At 32.9% G+C, this 16606-nt stretch overlaps 1 protein-coding gene, 1 long non-coding RNA gene and 2 pseudogenes across 2 annotated transcripts in view; 1 reads left to right on the forward strand and 3 right to left on the reverse strand.

Annotated features, from left to right (window-relative positions):
- Nucleotides 1–6921, reverse strand: part of LOC109047549 (phosphatidylinositol 4-phosphate 5-kinase type-1 gamma-like) — a 39053-nt gene extending 32132 nt beyond the window's left edge. Inside the window, exon 1 of the mRNA XM_042719094.1 lies at nt 6717–6921. Coding sequence (XP_042575028.1) covers nt 6717–6786 — 70 coding nt within the window. The 5' untranslated portion in view covers nt 6787–6921. The remainder of the gene's footprint in view (nt 1–6716) is intronic.
- A 1832-nt stretch (nt 6922–8753) lies between these two features.
- On the reverse strand, nt 8754–9218 carry LOC122136279. The gene is made up of 3 exons (XR_006154066.1): nt 9034–9218; nt 8879–8897; nt 8754–8789 (listed from the first exon to the last, which is right to left on the reverse strand). It is a non-coding gene; the product is annotated as an uncharacterized LOC122136279 (long non-coding RNA).
- A 77-nt stretch (nt 9219–9295) lies between these two features.
- On the reverse strand, nt 9296–14170 carry LOC109066374 (annotated as a pseudogene).
- Nucleotides 14171–15202: 1032 nt separating this feature from the next.
- LOC122136332 lies at nt 15203–16580 on the forward strand (annotated as a pseudogene).
- The last annotated feature ends 26 nt before the right edge of the window (nt 16581–16606 follow it).

The raw sequence follows: 16606 nt of genomic DNA on the forward strand, positions 1-16606 counted from the left end.
TGGCGACGGTAATATTAATCTCTGGCCACCGTCAGACTGTACTGGAACGTGCTGGGATTAAGGTCAGGACAGTAAACACACACACACACACACACACAATCACTCACTCACTCACTCACTCACTCACACACTCACACACTCACACACACACACACTCTGTATGATTTATAAGCGTTTTGAAAAATGGGGACATGGGGTAATGTCCTCATAAGTCACCTCCCTGTAATACCTGTGTCATACCCATGTCATCATACAAATTTGTGTCCTCATATGTCACAAAAACACCACACACACACAAAAAAAAAAAAAAAAAAAAAAACAAAAACACACCTAAAACACCAAATACTAAAAGTGTTTGCTCACATAATGGTTCATTAAATGTAATTTAAATGAGAACATACCTCTTATATAATCAAATTATCAACAGCAATATAATTCAATGTATTATAAGCACATTAGTGTATTATTTGAAGTATTGCCTTACTGTAGCACTGCAAATATATCTGTAAACATATGTTTAACAGGTCAGCTTCACTTCAGTCACATCGAGTCTGACAGATTGATCATCAGCTATTCAACCTGCTCACTGCTGCAGACTTACAGAGAGATCAGAATAAAAAACAGTCTGAGCGGTTAAATACAGCGTTGAGAAACGAGTGTGTTCTGATTTGAGCTTCACATGCCGGTAAATCAAGAGCACTTTAAAGCACAGCAAGTCTAGACCAGCCAAATAAAACATTTAATCACAGCTCTCTGCTTTCACTGCGAAATCAAGCTTTCTGAACCACGCTGAAACTCACAACGATTAATCATGCTGAATGTGTACAAACACTCCTGACGTTTGCAGTGAAAGCATCAAAATACAGTAAAAAACTAACAAACTTAAACTACATTAGAATCTTAAACACCACAGAACAGTGATGGTATTTGATAGTAAAAGCATAATCCATTATATGATATTGTAAATAAAGTAAATAAACAAAAATACATTGTATCAGTGTTGTTATTAACTAAAACTATATAAAAAAATTAATTGAAAAAAAAATTAAATAAAACATAATAAATATTTATATATTTTAATAATTATATATTTAAGTATTTGATGAATAACTTAAACTTAAAAAAAGTTACCTTGGCAGATAACTGAAATCGGTTCAACTTGAATTACTAACACCGAAATTAAAATAAAGTTGATAAAAGCCTAATAAAAATGACAAAAGCATAAACCAAAATGATTAAATGTAAACCAAAATTAAAATGAAAACTGAAAAAATAATTTTTAAAAAATATAATATTAAATATTATTAATTAAATACTATAATTTGTAATACTAAAAAACATTGCATGGTATAAATACAGTAAAAATTTAAATAATCATAATAAAAAGCTATTTCTAAATATTAATAAATACTATAATGTATATCAATAATACTAAAGTAACACTGCAACAATTTTTTTTTTTTTTTAATATTGGGCACTGTATGGATTGATGTCCATCTGTACTGAGAAAATGTATATTGAGATAATATCTGACAATGTGTTCAGGTTTGTTAGGATCCATTCTGACTTCATCAGCGGGAATCGGACTGTGTTGTCAGTCTCAGTGAGATGCTAAATAAAGCTCCTGTTCTTACGCAACCAGTGTTTACATCCTCAGACAAAACGCTCAAAATCACACATGAATCCAGCAGAGAAATCACACACAATACAAACAACTTAACAAACCAAAAAAACACCAACAAATACATACTCAACACCACACAGAATCCCATAGAAACCACTTATGACACCATAGCAACCCCTTAACAAAGCAAAAACACCCTAACAACTGCATAGTGATGCCTTAGCAACCACCCAAAACACCCTAGCATCATGTCTGCTTCAGCATCACAAAAAAAAACATATATATATTATTTTTATTTATTTATTTATATAATAATAATAATAATAATAAAGTAGTAAGTAAAACCAGAAGAAATATAAGAAAAAACATTATTTTATTTAAGTAATGAATTGATGATTTTTGTGTGTGTGTGTGTGAATTTTTATGGTTTTAGCATACACTTAATTGTCTAACACACTAGATAAGCATTAAAATGAGCAAAAACAACTAAAATATTTCTTATTTTAATATTTCAACCCCTCAACAACCGTTCTTTTCTTTGAAGAATCCAGAATTCCCATAGTCTTGGAAAACCTGGATATACAAAGTTCAAAGTTTAAAAGTGGAAAGAAAAAAACAAATCAATAATAATAATAAAAAACACAATCAAACATGAGGGAAAACTGAAATAAAAGAAAGAAAAACACAGCAAAAGTCCAGTAAGATTAAGTGTGACAGTACACTTAATCAAAATATGATATAAAGCAGTATGCAAATATTAAACTGCAAAGTTTGTATGCAGTTTTTGTCAGATACACAGAAACTTTCAATGCTCTTCACTGCAGCCTGACAAAATAAAGTCTGGCTTAACTTAAATAAACTTAAAAAAGCAGAAATATATTACTGTTGTACAGTAGAATGTACTCAAAAAATAATTAAAATAACAATAATAATACAGTTTATTAAAACATGACTTTTTTTGGTCCATGTTTTAATTTAACAGAAAACCTATGCGGCACTTTGCCAAAAAATTTTAATTGTTCAAATGACATTTGATTACATTTTAAAAGATTCATTAAACAGTTAGTTTTATGCATTCATTTGATTACCACCATTTTTGATAAATCTATATTCATTCTTAAAACAGAATCCAAAAATAAATAAAATAAACAGAATTTCTAGAAATAAACAAATCTACATTTCATATGGCTCTATTATTGTTACAATTCTAATAAATGATTAAATAGTTAATTTGATGAACTCAGTTTTTAAAACACAATTTCTGATAATAAAAATGTAATCAAACCTGGATTTTAGAATGGGTTCAGAAAATTTAAATGGAACTCATGGAATTTAGGAGAAAGTTTGGGACAGTTTTCAGCTTTAACTGTGGTTACAATTATTCATGAGCTCATGCAATGCACAAAAATGTGCATAAGTCATCACATTAATGCATTAAATATGTTTTTTTTTTATAATGTATTATACATATAAAGCCTTGAAGTGAAGTGTTAGACTTTTAAATCAGCTTTTAAAGGGAGGAAATTTCTTTGCAATATTCATAAATCTCAGTGTTTGATTTTGGTCACTAGAAAAAAAACAGTTAAAAACCACTAATCTACAGTATGACCACATTGTCAAGCAGACAACTATTAAGAACAAGAGCAAGATCCTCTGAATCCTGGAACAGTTCAGCAACACATATCTGATGTGCTTCCTCCCATAATGCATCCCGTTTCCTTCCTGCGATTGCCTGATATGCTTCTACGGAGCTTTAAATGCATGCATTTGTCCAGATCTGACTGTGATCTCGGACAGAGTGACGAGAGGCCAGCTTTATGTTTCAGGATAATATGCATTCTGCTTTTCATAGTTTTTTTGTTTTGTTTTGTGAGAACGTCCTCATATGCGTCTCCTCTAGTATTTCACAAGAGATCTCAACAATTTGTCAAGACACTGAAGACTGCAATCTTATATATATGCATTTTACAGCTGTTCTCTTACGGCATTTTAACTGCTCCAATAGAATTGAGCAGAAACATCTGATGTCATAAATGTTCAAATTTGAACGAAGCATGACCGAGAGCCCAATTAAGTCTCATCTTCTCATCAGAGCTGCAGCAGGAATATCAAACTGTAAAGCTCCCCTCATACTGAGCCAGCGCTACAGTAATAATGAACACCAACAGACAGAAGAGACGATCACGTGACGGTGGCTCACGCTCTGAATCCGTGATGAACAGGAACCGCGGCTAAAAACAGGATAAGCAGCTAAGCTAAAAACACCCACACAACACCAAAAAGACACCCCCTTTTTTGTATATTCTCAACAGGATATTCTACAGGAACAGCTGTCAACACAGAGAAACACTCGCTTCAGAGCATTATTACTCCCACTGACACACTCGGACTGACATTCACATGATGTTAACACACTCTCAGAGTCCTGCTGCATCAATACATACATTACGATCTGATCTTATATTTTATAAAATAATATTAATGAGGAACAAATCTGTATCTTTACTTTATCAAGAAGTCCATCTACATTAAAACTGAATGCTTATAGTAATGTGGCACAGCACAGCCATTCATAACTTGTGCTATTTAAATGGTTCTTATACAGTGCCTTGCAAATGTATTCATACCCCTTCATTGTTTTAACGTTCTGTTTTGTTGCTGCCTTATATTAAACAGCTTTAAATGTTTTTTTTTTTTTTTTGTTTTTTTTACACAACAATCTACACTCCATACACCATTATTTTAAAGCAAAAAAAAATGGTTTTTAACATCTTTGCAAATTAATTAAAAACTAAAAAACTAAAATGATTCCATTGCATAAGTATTCATACCTGTTGAAATTTAGCTCAGGAGCATTCATTTTGCTTGTAGATATTACTACACTTCGAGTGAAGATAACCTGTGGCTAATTCAATTGAATTGGTATGATTTGGAAAGGCACACATCTTAATAAAAGTTCTAACAGCTGATAATGCATATCAGAGCAAAAACCAAGCACTGGGGTCAAAATAACTGACTGTAGAGCTCAGAAAGAGGTTTGCATCAAGCCACACATCTGTGGAAGAGTTCAGCTTCATTGAAGGGTCACAGAAGCATGTCTCTGTTACCCTCAATGGAAGAAGTTTGAAACAACCAGGACTCTTCCTAGAGCTGGTCGCCCAGCCAAACTGAGCAACTGATGGAGAAGGGCGTTGGTTTGAGTGGTGACCAAGAAGCTGATGGTCACTCTAGTTGAGCTCCATGATCGTATGTGGAGATAGGAGAAATCTACAGAAGAACAAACATCACTGCAACACTCCACTGATCTGGGCTTTATGGGGGTGTGGCCAAACTCAATCCTCTCCTCAGTGAAGACACATGAAAACACACTTGGAAAAAACAGCACCTAAAGGACCCTCTGACCCTGAGAAACAAGATTCTCTGGTCTGATGAACCGCAATTCTAAGCATCATGTTTGAAGGAGACCAGCTCTGCTCATCTCCTGCATCCCGACAGTAAAGAGTGCTGTAGCAGCCTCGTGCTGTGGGGATGTTTTTCAGCAGCAGGGACTCATCAGAGTAGAAGAAAAGCTCAATGCACCAAAATATAGAGATAGCCTTGATGAAAGCCCAGAGCATTCAGAAGCTCAGACAGGGCAGAAGGTTTACTTTCCGACAGGACAATGACCCTAAACACACAGCAAGAGTAGCTTATAGACAACTCTGTGAATGTCTTTGAGTGGCCCAGCCACAGCCTGAGCTTGAACCCAATCAAATATTTCTGGAGAAACCTGAAAATGTGCATCTGCCCCCATCCAACCTGACAGAGCTTGAGAGGTGAAGAGATGAGGAGAAGAGTGACGGATAACTGCCAAACGCTGATGAGCAAAGCTTGTTGCATCAGTCAAAAAAGACTTGAGACTGTAAAGGTGCTTCAGCTAAATATTAAGTTAAGGGTATGAATACTTATGCAATGAACTCATTTCAGTTTTTTTATTTTTATAATTTTACGAAGGTTCTGTTTTTGCTTTGTCAGTATGGTGTATGAAGTGTATCATAAGGCAGCAACATAATAAAATGTGGAAAAAAAAATTAGGGGGTGTGAATACTTTCGCAAGGCACTGTAAGAATATCGTGGTAATACTATGGTATATATCAATACAGAACATGTGATTAAAGGTGATACTGTATCTGTATATAGATTATTTGTATATAAATATTTAAATATTTGGTCTCTCTTGCCTATTGTGCACGTTCATTGTTTAGTTTTATGTATTGTATATATGACAAAAATAAGTGATATATCAAATTACACACACACACACATACATACACGTGTGTGTATATATATATATATATATATATATATATATATATATATATATATATATATATATATATAAAATTCAAGTTTATTTGTATAGCGCTTTTTACGATACTAATTGTTGCAAAGTTGCAACTCAGTTTATGTACATATGGCAGAAATGTACGGAAAAATCAATTGAAGTAATCAAACAGACGATGAATACTATTAACAGCAATTATTATATGATGCATTCAAACGTTCAGCAAAATTTGGTAGTTCTGTATGTTGTTTACATATATGTATAGCCTATATAAAATATTAATAAATCTGATATTCATGTCCTGTAGTACTTCGAAGATTGCCATGGTAAAGAATACCATGGTGCTGGGTAAAATGTATGGATTTATATCCATTTACGCACAAAAATTATGCACACACACACACACACATATATATGTGTGTGTAAATTCTGTCACTTAAAAAAATTTTATTATAGCAGTATAATGATTCAGTGATGAGATCTGATGGTATTTTAATATACTGACTGCCTTATGCCATGGTAAAATTATGTCTTTCCATGCTATGTTCCTACAGTAATGCAATTTAAATGAACATAAACAACCTAAACATTATACCACTTAGAATAAAAATACTGCTATGGCAGAAAAACAGATTGTATGAAGTGTGAATACCATGGTACTGTCAACATGACTGTATTATAAAAGAATCATTTTAAACCTAGTATGTCATTTATATGCATTAAATCGATGTGTAACAGAAGGCTGAATGTAAAAGATCCTCCGCGTACCGAGATCTGCAGCATCCATCAGCGCGTCCGCGTCCTCCGCCGCGCATCCTCCGGCCGCGGCGCCCTCCATCGGATCCGGATCAAGCGAGCCGCGGAGCGTCAACGCGAATCAAAGCGAGGAAACACGGGGCGCGCGTCATGATCTGGGTCCGCGGTGCGGCGCGTGTGCGAGTATGTGCGCGCTCCCGATCAGCGCAGCAGTGACGTCAACCTAGTAGCGCCTTTTACAATGACGTCAGCCACGGAGGAATTTACATGTGCATTTCATTCAAACACAATTCTAATAATTTTTTAGTTTAAAGCACTATAAAAGCCTCCATTTTACCAGTAAATTAAATACTAAGAGGACAAATTAACCATAAAATAAAAAAATACAAAATAAAATGGGAATAAATGGGAAAATACCGCTCTCTACCGGGTGACCCTCAAACTACAATACACTTGAAAAACCACACACACACACACGATCACCCTTATCAACTAAAGTCACTTATTCAAGGTGACTATCGAGACACTTGGAGGCGACAATCCGCATGGAGGGTCAGAAAATCGACAAAACATTTTTGTTAAAATACAGCTGAAATAAAATTAAAATTAAGAAGAAAAATGTAAACTTATTTCAGTTAGCTATCAAAGCAACATTAAAAATTTTAATTACCAACCGGAAATAAAATAAAACCTAAAATAAAAATAAAAGTGTTCAAGTAATACTTAAAAAAAGACAAAAGCATAAAACTACAATAAATTAAATTAAAACAAAAAGTATTTAAAAAATGCAATAATTTAATAAAAACTATTAATTGATATAAATTATACTATTTATCAAATACTAATGTAAAATTAAATAATATAAATAATTTTAATAACTACAATAAAACACTTACTGAAAAGAATAAATAAAATAAAAAAAACAACTGAGCTTTAACTACTACATCTGATTAATAGTGCTATTATGAATTATTAGTGTGGATTGGGTCACATTTCAACATTTATATGACGATCAAAAAGCAGCCCAATTTACCCACAGTCCCATATGAGACATGATTTAATCAGAATATTCTGAATCTGTAAACATCACTCAGTCTAGTAAAGGAAAACACTCACGCAGAGGAAGTTGTGATCTACTGTTTAATCATTACAGCTGTTCATTAGTAAAGCTTCTACAGATACACGAGTGATTTCAGTGCAGTTCAGCTCCTCTCTCTCCCGCGGCTGGACATCGCAGGGCTGTCCCAGAGAATATGCACGCCGGAGGACATCAGGCCGTCCCCACCTGAGCACAGGCTTGAGGAACGTCCGTCACAGATCTGGGCTTCACCCGCCAACATCCAGCCGCCGACCAGAGAGGAGACGCATTTCTACAAACACACGGGACGGAGATCGGGTTTGATCCGAAAGGCTACAGGTACTTGGGAAGATCCTTTTCAACCACCTGATGGGACAAAAAAAAAAAAAACAAAAAAACATTGGACTTTATTTATTTTTTTAATCTTTAATTATTATACATTTAATAAAATTTATAAAATAAATGCAACCGTTTGTTTTTTTTTTTGTTTTTTTTTTTATAAATATCAAAATGTTATACAATTTAATAAAAATTAAAACAAATACAAATTTAATAAATGTAACTTAATTTTGTATAAATAAAAAATATTTAAAATTTTTATACGATTTAAAATTAACTTAATAAAATCAATAATTGTTTAATTTTTAGAGATCTACAAAATTAGTTTTTATATATTTTAAAAAAAAAATTAAACACACAATTCTAATCATACAATAAATACATACAAAATCTTTTTAAACAAAAATACAAATCTATTAATTGTATACTATTTATTTACATTTTAATACATTTTATGTATATTATAATTATGTTATAAATCCATAATTTAAAACAAAAATATATTTAATAAAATAAATCTATTAAAAATATTTTTTTTTAAATAAAATGTAAAACATACAACAAATACATTATTTTCTGAAGTATATTTTTCTCAGATTTTAACAATTTTAAAAATTACTAACTTACTCACCCATATTCCGCCGGTCCATACCTCTTCACAACCTGACCTTCATCAGGGTGATCACTAAAATGCATGACACCTAATGATTATTTATTATGAGCTTACGCTGGATCGTCGGTCTCTTCACAACCTGACCTTCTCTGTTGATGAGGAACTACGATAAAAAAAATAAAAATAAAAAAATAAAAAATAAAACAATCATACAGGTCACAATATTACAGTAGAGAATCAGAGAATAAATACCATCTATTAACATACAATTAAAAAAATAAAAAATAAAACAGTGATACCTTAGTGAAATTCCACTTGATGTTGCTGTGGAAATAAAAAGGTTTCATGCCAAATGATCAGTGCATTACAGAGTAAGTTCATCAATTTAAAAAAACATAATACATCTTCAGTAAAAATGTCAGATTCCATATGTTTAAGAATTACAATAATTGCATAAGAGAATAAGAATAAACAAACCAACCAAACTCACCATTACCAGACTCCCCCTTTGGCCTTCTCCTTCAGCCCATTCAACAACTTACAGAACCTACGAGCCCCCTCTCACCTCGATCCTATCTTACTGAAGAGGTCAAACTCTGCCTTGTAGCCTTTGGCAAACTCCTTGATCTCCGCCTCTGTCCCAGGCTCCTGTCCAACACACAACACCCAACACTTACAGCTGAAGAACCACCGCAAGCGTGTGAGTACTGAGACAATCAACTTCAAGTGGCTATAAGTGCTTAATAATCTGCAGGGAAGATCAGTCACAGTTCCGTATGCAAATATTGTGATGACATCATCGCCGCTGGAGTCAGTGCGAGATTTCCTCTGAACTTAAATCAGAACGTTAGTTTGAAGAACACTGTAATATTAAGAACTATAACCGCACAGTGTTTTAAACAAAATACATTTACCTCGCAAAGTAAAAAAAAAAAAAAAAAAAAAAATTATTAATTGGAAATAAATAAGAACTGAAACAAAAACCAACTTAAAAATAATATTAAAAAAACAAAACCCATTTAAACTGACAAAAGCACATATTAAATTTACAAAAAGACTAAAATTAAAATGAAGACTGATAATGCAAATAAATGATTTTGTATCTCTTGTAAGATTAAATCTCACCCCACAACACCCAATAATCCACTTACAGCTTCACTGGCGTGACCTACTTCCAGTCAGGACAGCGGACGCTCTTACAGTCTGGGACATTTCATTAAAGAACAAGTGTTCAAGACTGAAAGTGTCTGAATTCACAATATAACGCCACAGCTAAGATTCCTTCTTCTGCAGCATGTATGCAGTGCATAGAATGCTAATTTTCTGTATGCATGGAACACAGTATCCCACATTATACATGCATGAATTGACAAATGAACCTGAAGCAATATTAAAGATTTCAATATTTACTTTTTCTTGACTTATTCACAATTTTTACACAATCCTGGAACAAAAAGCAAAAATAAAATCACTTCTGAGATGCAACACCACTCACTGGATTAAAGATGCAATGTCATGTGAAGTCACTGCATCATACAATATCACTGATTAAAATACTGCATAGTGTACACAGAATAAAGCATATAATGCACTACAAACTGGCATTCTATTCCTGTACATACCTGCTTTCCAAACTGGTTGCAAAGCAAACCAAGCATAAACAAATCCCATCCTAAGCGGCGTGCATTGCCGCAAGCTGAGTGTAGTTTACACGAGTCTTACCTCATTTAGAGGCTACGTTAGTGATGATGCACACATAACCCCTGAAACACACACAAACACACTTCAGACACCACGCCCCAGATTCACAGAGCAAGATTACACTCGGCCGAACACTCAGAATAACTGGAAGCACAGTGAAGAATGAGCATTAGGAGTATAATGTGGGTGAGGACAGACGTTAAAGGAACAGTTCAGCCAAAAATGAAAATCTGCTGAAAATGTGCTCATCAAACATGCAGATGAGTTTGTTTCTTCATCAGATTTGGAGAAATGTAGCATTGCATCAGTGTCTCAGCAATGGATGCTCTGCAGTGAATGGGTGCCGTCAGAATGAGAGTCCAAACAGCTGATAAAAGCATCAATAAATCCTTCATTAAAGATGTTTTTAACTTAAATATGAGTCCATAATCCATAACAACACTTCCTCCAGTGATAAAGCCCATCTGCTGTTGTCTCTCACATCAAAATCCAGACACATATTTGTTTAGAGCTGTTTAAACGGTGCTTGATCTGTGCAGATTTCTCTCCTGATTCACACCAGAACACTTTTTCACTGGAGGAAGTGTTATTATGAATTATGGACTCATATTTGAGTTAATTCTGGATATGTTTCAGTTTTTGTCTTCTCCAGATGTTAACTGATGGACTGGAGTGGTGTGGATTACTTGTGGATTATTGTGATGTTTTTATCAGCTGTTAGGACGCTCATTCTGACGGCACCCATTCACTGCAGAGCATCCATTGCTGAGACACTGATGCAATGCTACATTTCTCCAAATCCAGGGCTCTAGACTCTTTCTTCCCATTGGTCGCTCTTTTGCGACTAACTTTCTCAGTTGGTCTCACCTGCACATAATTAGGTTGCTACAACGTGATTAATCCATGCATACTGACAAACTTTTATCATAGTTCACAGTTATATGTCAACCAAAGTGTTCAACTTTCAACCCGTTCTTTTGCATCGTCATTATTTGTGATTAAAATTTAATGAATGGGAATTTCTCTTGTGCTGTGTAATAAGCGATCGTGGTTGACAGAACTAAATTCTACTGATTCTAATTCTAATTTAACTTAATTTAAATGACTGTAATTCTAATTTAGTTGGCCTCTTAACTGTCACCGTCCTGTATACGGGACGCCTAGATTTACTTCAATATATTACAATTGAATCCTAATCTAATCATGAAAAACTATATATCGCTGGAAAGGTCTAAGACTCCTAAATACATATTTGACCACTCTTTGTTGTTAAAAAATATTGTAGGAACAGTAATAGATTAATTTATGACAAGAGTGCACCTCAAAACATATACATCAAAACAGGAGTTCTGACCTTTGTCACAAAAAAAATCTTCTTTGCTTCCTTTTTCCCTATTACATTTTAGAAATCATCATAAATTATATATCAGAACCTCCAAATTCATCCTGTGAAAACCATTTTGAAATCTGAAACTGCGTTATTATGGAAATCGTACTTTAAAATCTTTTAGCAGGCTCCTCCCTCTTAGTGGGAGGTGTCATATTCCAAATATATTACGGCCTTTTAGAATCAAAACCTTTCATAATCTTGACGAAATACATATCGTTGGAAAGGTCAGAGTCTCAAGATTCCATATTTGGTGGTTATTGTCATAGACATAATAATGAGAGAGAAATTGATACATTTGTGACAGAAAAATGCATCAAAGAAATTCAATGGAGTTTGACTGGCACCCGGTGGCTGTTTGTGGTATAACGCCTAAACACAATTGCATAGGAACCTAATTTTTTATTATATCAACTTCAAATTTGGAACACAAATTAATAAAAAATACTTCCAACAAATAACAACAATTTATTAAAAAAACATTATAAAAAATAATATAATATATTCTCTACACAAAAAATTTACACTTCCATAACTTTTTTATGCTTTCATTTTTTGAAATAATTTCACTTCTGCAATTGTCTTCTTTAAAAAGAGACCAACCTTTGGTCTGCATTCAAAAGCGATTATGAATTATAACCATTTAAGTTTGAATAGTGAACTTTAACGTCTATGTTCAAAAAAGGGGGGGGGGGGGGGTGACAGTTAAGAGGTTAAACGAAATTATACTGCATTATAATAACTCAACCATTATCATCCTCTGTCAAATATGTCCTCGATAATTCCATGTTGTTTTGGTTGGGTTTAACAATAATTCAAGATTCGTAAACCCCGTATACTGGACAAAAACATGACCAACTCAAGCCCTAAAAAGGGAGCACACGCTTTGGACATGCAATTCTGAGAACACTAAGGGAAAAGCACGTTTGGACACTTCTAACAGATGTTTGCACTACTCAAAACGAACAAAAACGAAAACAAACAAAACCAAAACACAAGATAAAAGAAGTTTATATTAGGAGTTTGTTCAGATCACCAACCCCAAATATGAGCATTAATATCGTCATAAAGACGCTTGAGTAAATGAAATCAAAGCGTCCTCATCTCTTCACCTGTATTTCTCCAGAGACACTTCATTTCCATCGATGTCTTTGGCTGAGAACTCGTATATGGATTTGGCCGACTGCCAGTCGTTGGCTTGGGCACACTGTGATAAACAGAGAGAGGTCAAAGGTCACAGGGTGTGATGAGTGTCTGCCAACCCCTTCAAATTAATACGGAGCACAAGAACAATGATAAGCAATCATGTGCAATAAATCACTTATGCAACTTCCTCATGCATCTGATGAAATCTCATATTAAAAGTCATCTTTGCCCTCTGATACAGTTACGCGTGATTTTTCTGCTTACATATGCAACACAAGTTACTAAACTTTTCTTTACGAAACTGTGCGGTTGTGCCTATGGAGGCACTTTATAATAGTCAACATAATGTTTATTTTAATAATCACATTGCAAATTTATCTGGAATGATTTTTGTGTTGCATACTAACATTAAGATATTAAATCTTTCAGATCATATTAATTCACCTGCAACACATTACAATAAAACATGCATCACCCTTACATACAAAGAACAGGTGTATTTTAGGGAAACATTCAGTGGGATTTAATAATATAATTATTATTATTGAATACTACTGATAATAAAATCCACTCCAAATAAATTTAAAATTAAAAACTCTTAATAAAATCAATATTATCACTGGTTAGCCTTCACAATAAACCCACATGGCGTGCTTACTATTAATAATAAACCCTAAATCACGAGATCATCAGTGATTGTTCTTGATTTTTCTCCACGTGATTACATTCGAAAGCCTAATGTTGAACACAAAACACGCCTGAAACATCTGTCTGCAGACAAAACGGACTTTAACGAGTCGTCAATTTTAAAATACACTAACAAAACGAATATAAGTTGATTTTAAGGCATGATTACGTCATTGAAGCTAACGGCTAATGTTCCTCCATCGGAGTGAATTAGCGGAGACACACGCAGGTGCCACAAATAAACACACCGGACTTTGACCTACTTACAGCAACTACAATAACTAGCTGTTAGACAACACAGACTAGTCTAAACACTCTCTTAGACGCGTTATACAGCAGGTAAAGGTGTTGTTTGGTATCTTACCATGGCTCTAGCGAAGCTCTTGCTCCCCAGCGCCCCGATCAACAGCGCGCGCTGAAACAACCACATAGTGCTGCGACACAGAGCCACGCCCACTTAGGGGAAAGACACGCCTCTTCCAATGAGGCTGGTCAGCCTCAGCCAATCAGAGACGGTACTTTTGCAACTAATGCAAAGCCACAACAGTATAAAAATAGATAACGATTTATCCACAAAACTGCCATAGTTCACAGATCATCTCTAAGTTCTCAAAAACTCTATATTAATGGAAAAATAGCAATTAAAAAAAATAATAATAATTAAATATATGACTTTAAACAAGTGCTGTGGTCTTTGGGCTCAATAAAATTAATTGAAAAATTCTTTTATTACAATTGCAAAATATAAATAAATTAACAAAAAGTAACTATACGTAGTTGTAATACGTTTAAAAAATATATATAAGCAGTATATCTTTAGATTTTAAATGGATATAAAACTTTACACTTACTAAAATTAAAAATATATGCATATGCTCCCTGTATAGCCAAGACTACAGGTGTGAATGTGCAAAGTAAAATAGATAAAAATAAAACAAAAGGTCTCATTAAGTAATTTAAAATAAATAAACATGAATACATTAAAGAAATAATAATAATAAAAATTAAATTGATTAGCGTAAATAAGAATGATTCAAATTAATTTATAAATAAATAATACATACCAGTGCTGTACTATAATAAATAGGAAAAAGTGACAATGCAAACTAAACATTTTCCAAATAATATTTTATGCATGTTTATATATATATATATATATATATATATATATATATATATATATATATTTTTTTTTTTTTATCACAGTTTAGATCATGGGTTTTCAAACAGGTCTGGAAAAGGAAGAGAAAAACTGTAAAAAATTATTTTATTACAATTGCAATTTATATTAAAATATAAAGTAAATGATAAAAACTTTAACAAATTTTTAAAATATAAATATTAAAATTAATATTAAAAAAATTTAAATAAATATATAACAGTACAGCACTTTAGTAAATAGAAAAAATGTAATAATGAAAACTGTATTTTTTTCAATTTATATTTTACATATTTATCATATTAATTTTTCACAGTACAAACTGGGTATTCTTGCATAAAATACATAGCTGCCTTTTAAATTTCAGGATGCTCAGCTGCATTTATAATTATCGAAGGCCATTATCATAGTCCAGACGGGCATGACGCCTTCTGCTAAACCGGTACAGACACTGAAGCATCAAACACAGGTGATTAGGTGCCAGGCAAGCAGAGGATTTATATTTAGTGGTTTGAACTGTATCACTTGATCTGTTTTACCTGATGATGATGATTCTTTTGCAGTCTTTGGTTGATATGGCACCAAAATACATCCTGGAACAGTTTCTACAGCAAGAGCTGCTCGTAAACATCACAGAGCACAAGGTGAGACGCTTTCCACTGATTGTGATGTTATGTGCATAACATTTTTTTTTTCTTAATTAAAAAAAAAAAAAGTGCATTTTTTTTCTAACAAAACGTAGTAAAAGAGAAACAAAAATAACCCTAATCCTATTATATTACTTGAATTGTATAAGCTTGATTTATTATATATATATATATATATATATATATATATAGAGAGAGAGAGAGAGAGAGAGAGAGAGAGAGAGAGAGAGAGAGAGAGAAATTGTTATATTTACAAATATTGCGATTTAAAATCTTCTATCAAACATCATCATTAACATAATTTAAAATATAAATATTTACAAAAAAACATATTGAGATTTGTTATATTAACAAATATTGCGTTCTGTTAAAAGAACAAAAAGTACTAAATTATAATTTTGTCTTTCATTCTAATTATTAGTATCATTTTAACCCAAGCACAAAAATATATAAATATTTAAAATATTGATTAAAATATATATATTTTTAAAACCTTAATAATATAGATATTATAAATATATTTTAAAATATAAATATTACAATTTATTTTAAAAGTATATGGAGATTTGTTATATTAACAAATATTGCAATCTGTTAAAAAGAATTAAAACGACTATATTTTGCATGCATTATTATATATATATAAAAAAACTGCGTATCAGGAAATCTTTAATTTATTCATAATTGTTTTTTTCTTTGTCCTTCAGTTGGGTTCTGAGCACATCGTTATGACAACAGAGGAAGTGACTGGCCAGATAGTATAATATGTGAAGTGATGCTTTTAAAGTGTCAAACGGAAAACAAAAGTGATTTTGTCCAAACAGGTTTCTCCTCTCTGCCATTGGTCCAAAAACAGGTCACTCTGATCCAAACTGACCATATAGTAAACTGCGTTTGCTCTCTGTTTCGTCAAAACAGCTTTTATTGACTGTAATCAGTGAACTCAAGGAGACACAGTTACCCAGAATTCAGTCTGGAGATCCCGAGGCTCGATATTTTGTGCTGAAACGAGGGCAGGTGAGTCTGAAAACATTGATTAACCCATTCTTTGTGTTACTTAAGTCTCTGGGGTATATTTGTAGCAATAGACAACAATACATTGTATGGGTCAAAATTATAGATTTTTCTTTTATGCCAAAAATCAT

This window comes from Cyprinus carpio, chromosome B2 (genome assembly GCF_018340385.1).
Source record: "Cyprinus carpio isolate SPL01 chromosome B2, ASM1834038v1, whole genome shotgun sequence".
Lineage (NCBI taxonomy): Eukaryota > Metazoa > Chordata > Actinopteri > Cypriniformes > Cyprinidae > Cyprinus > Cyprinus carpio.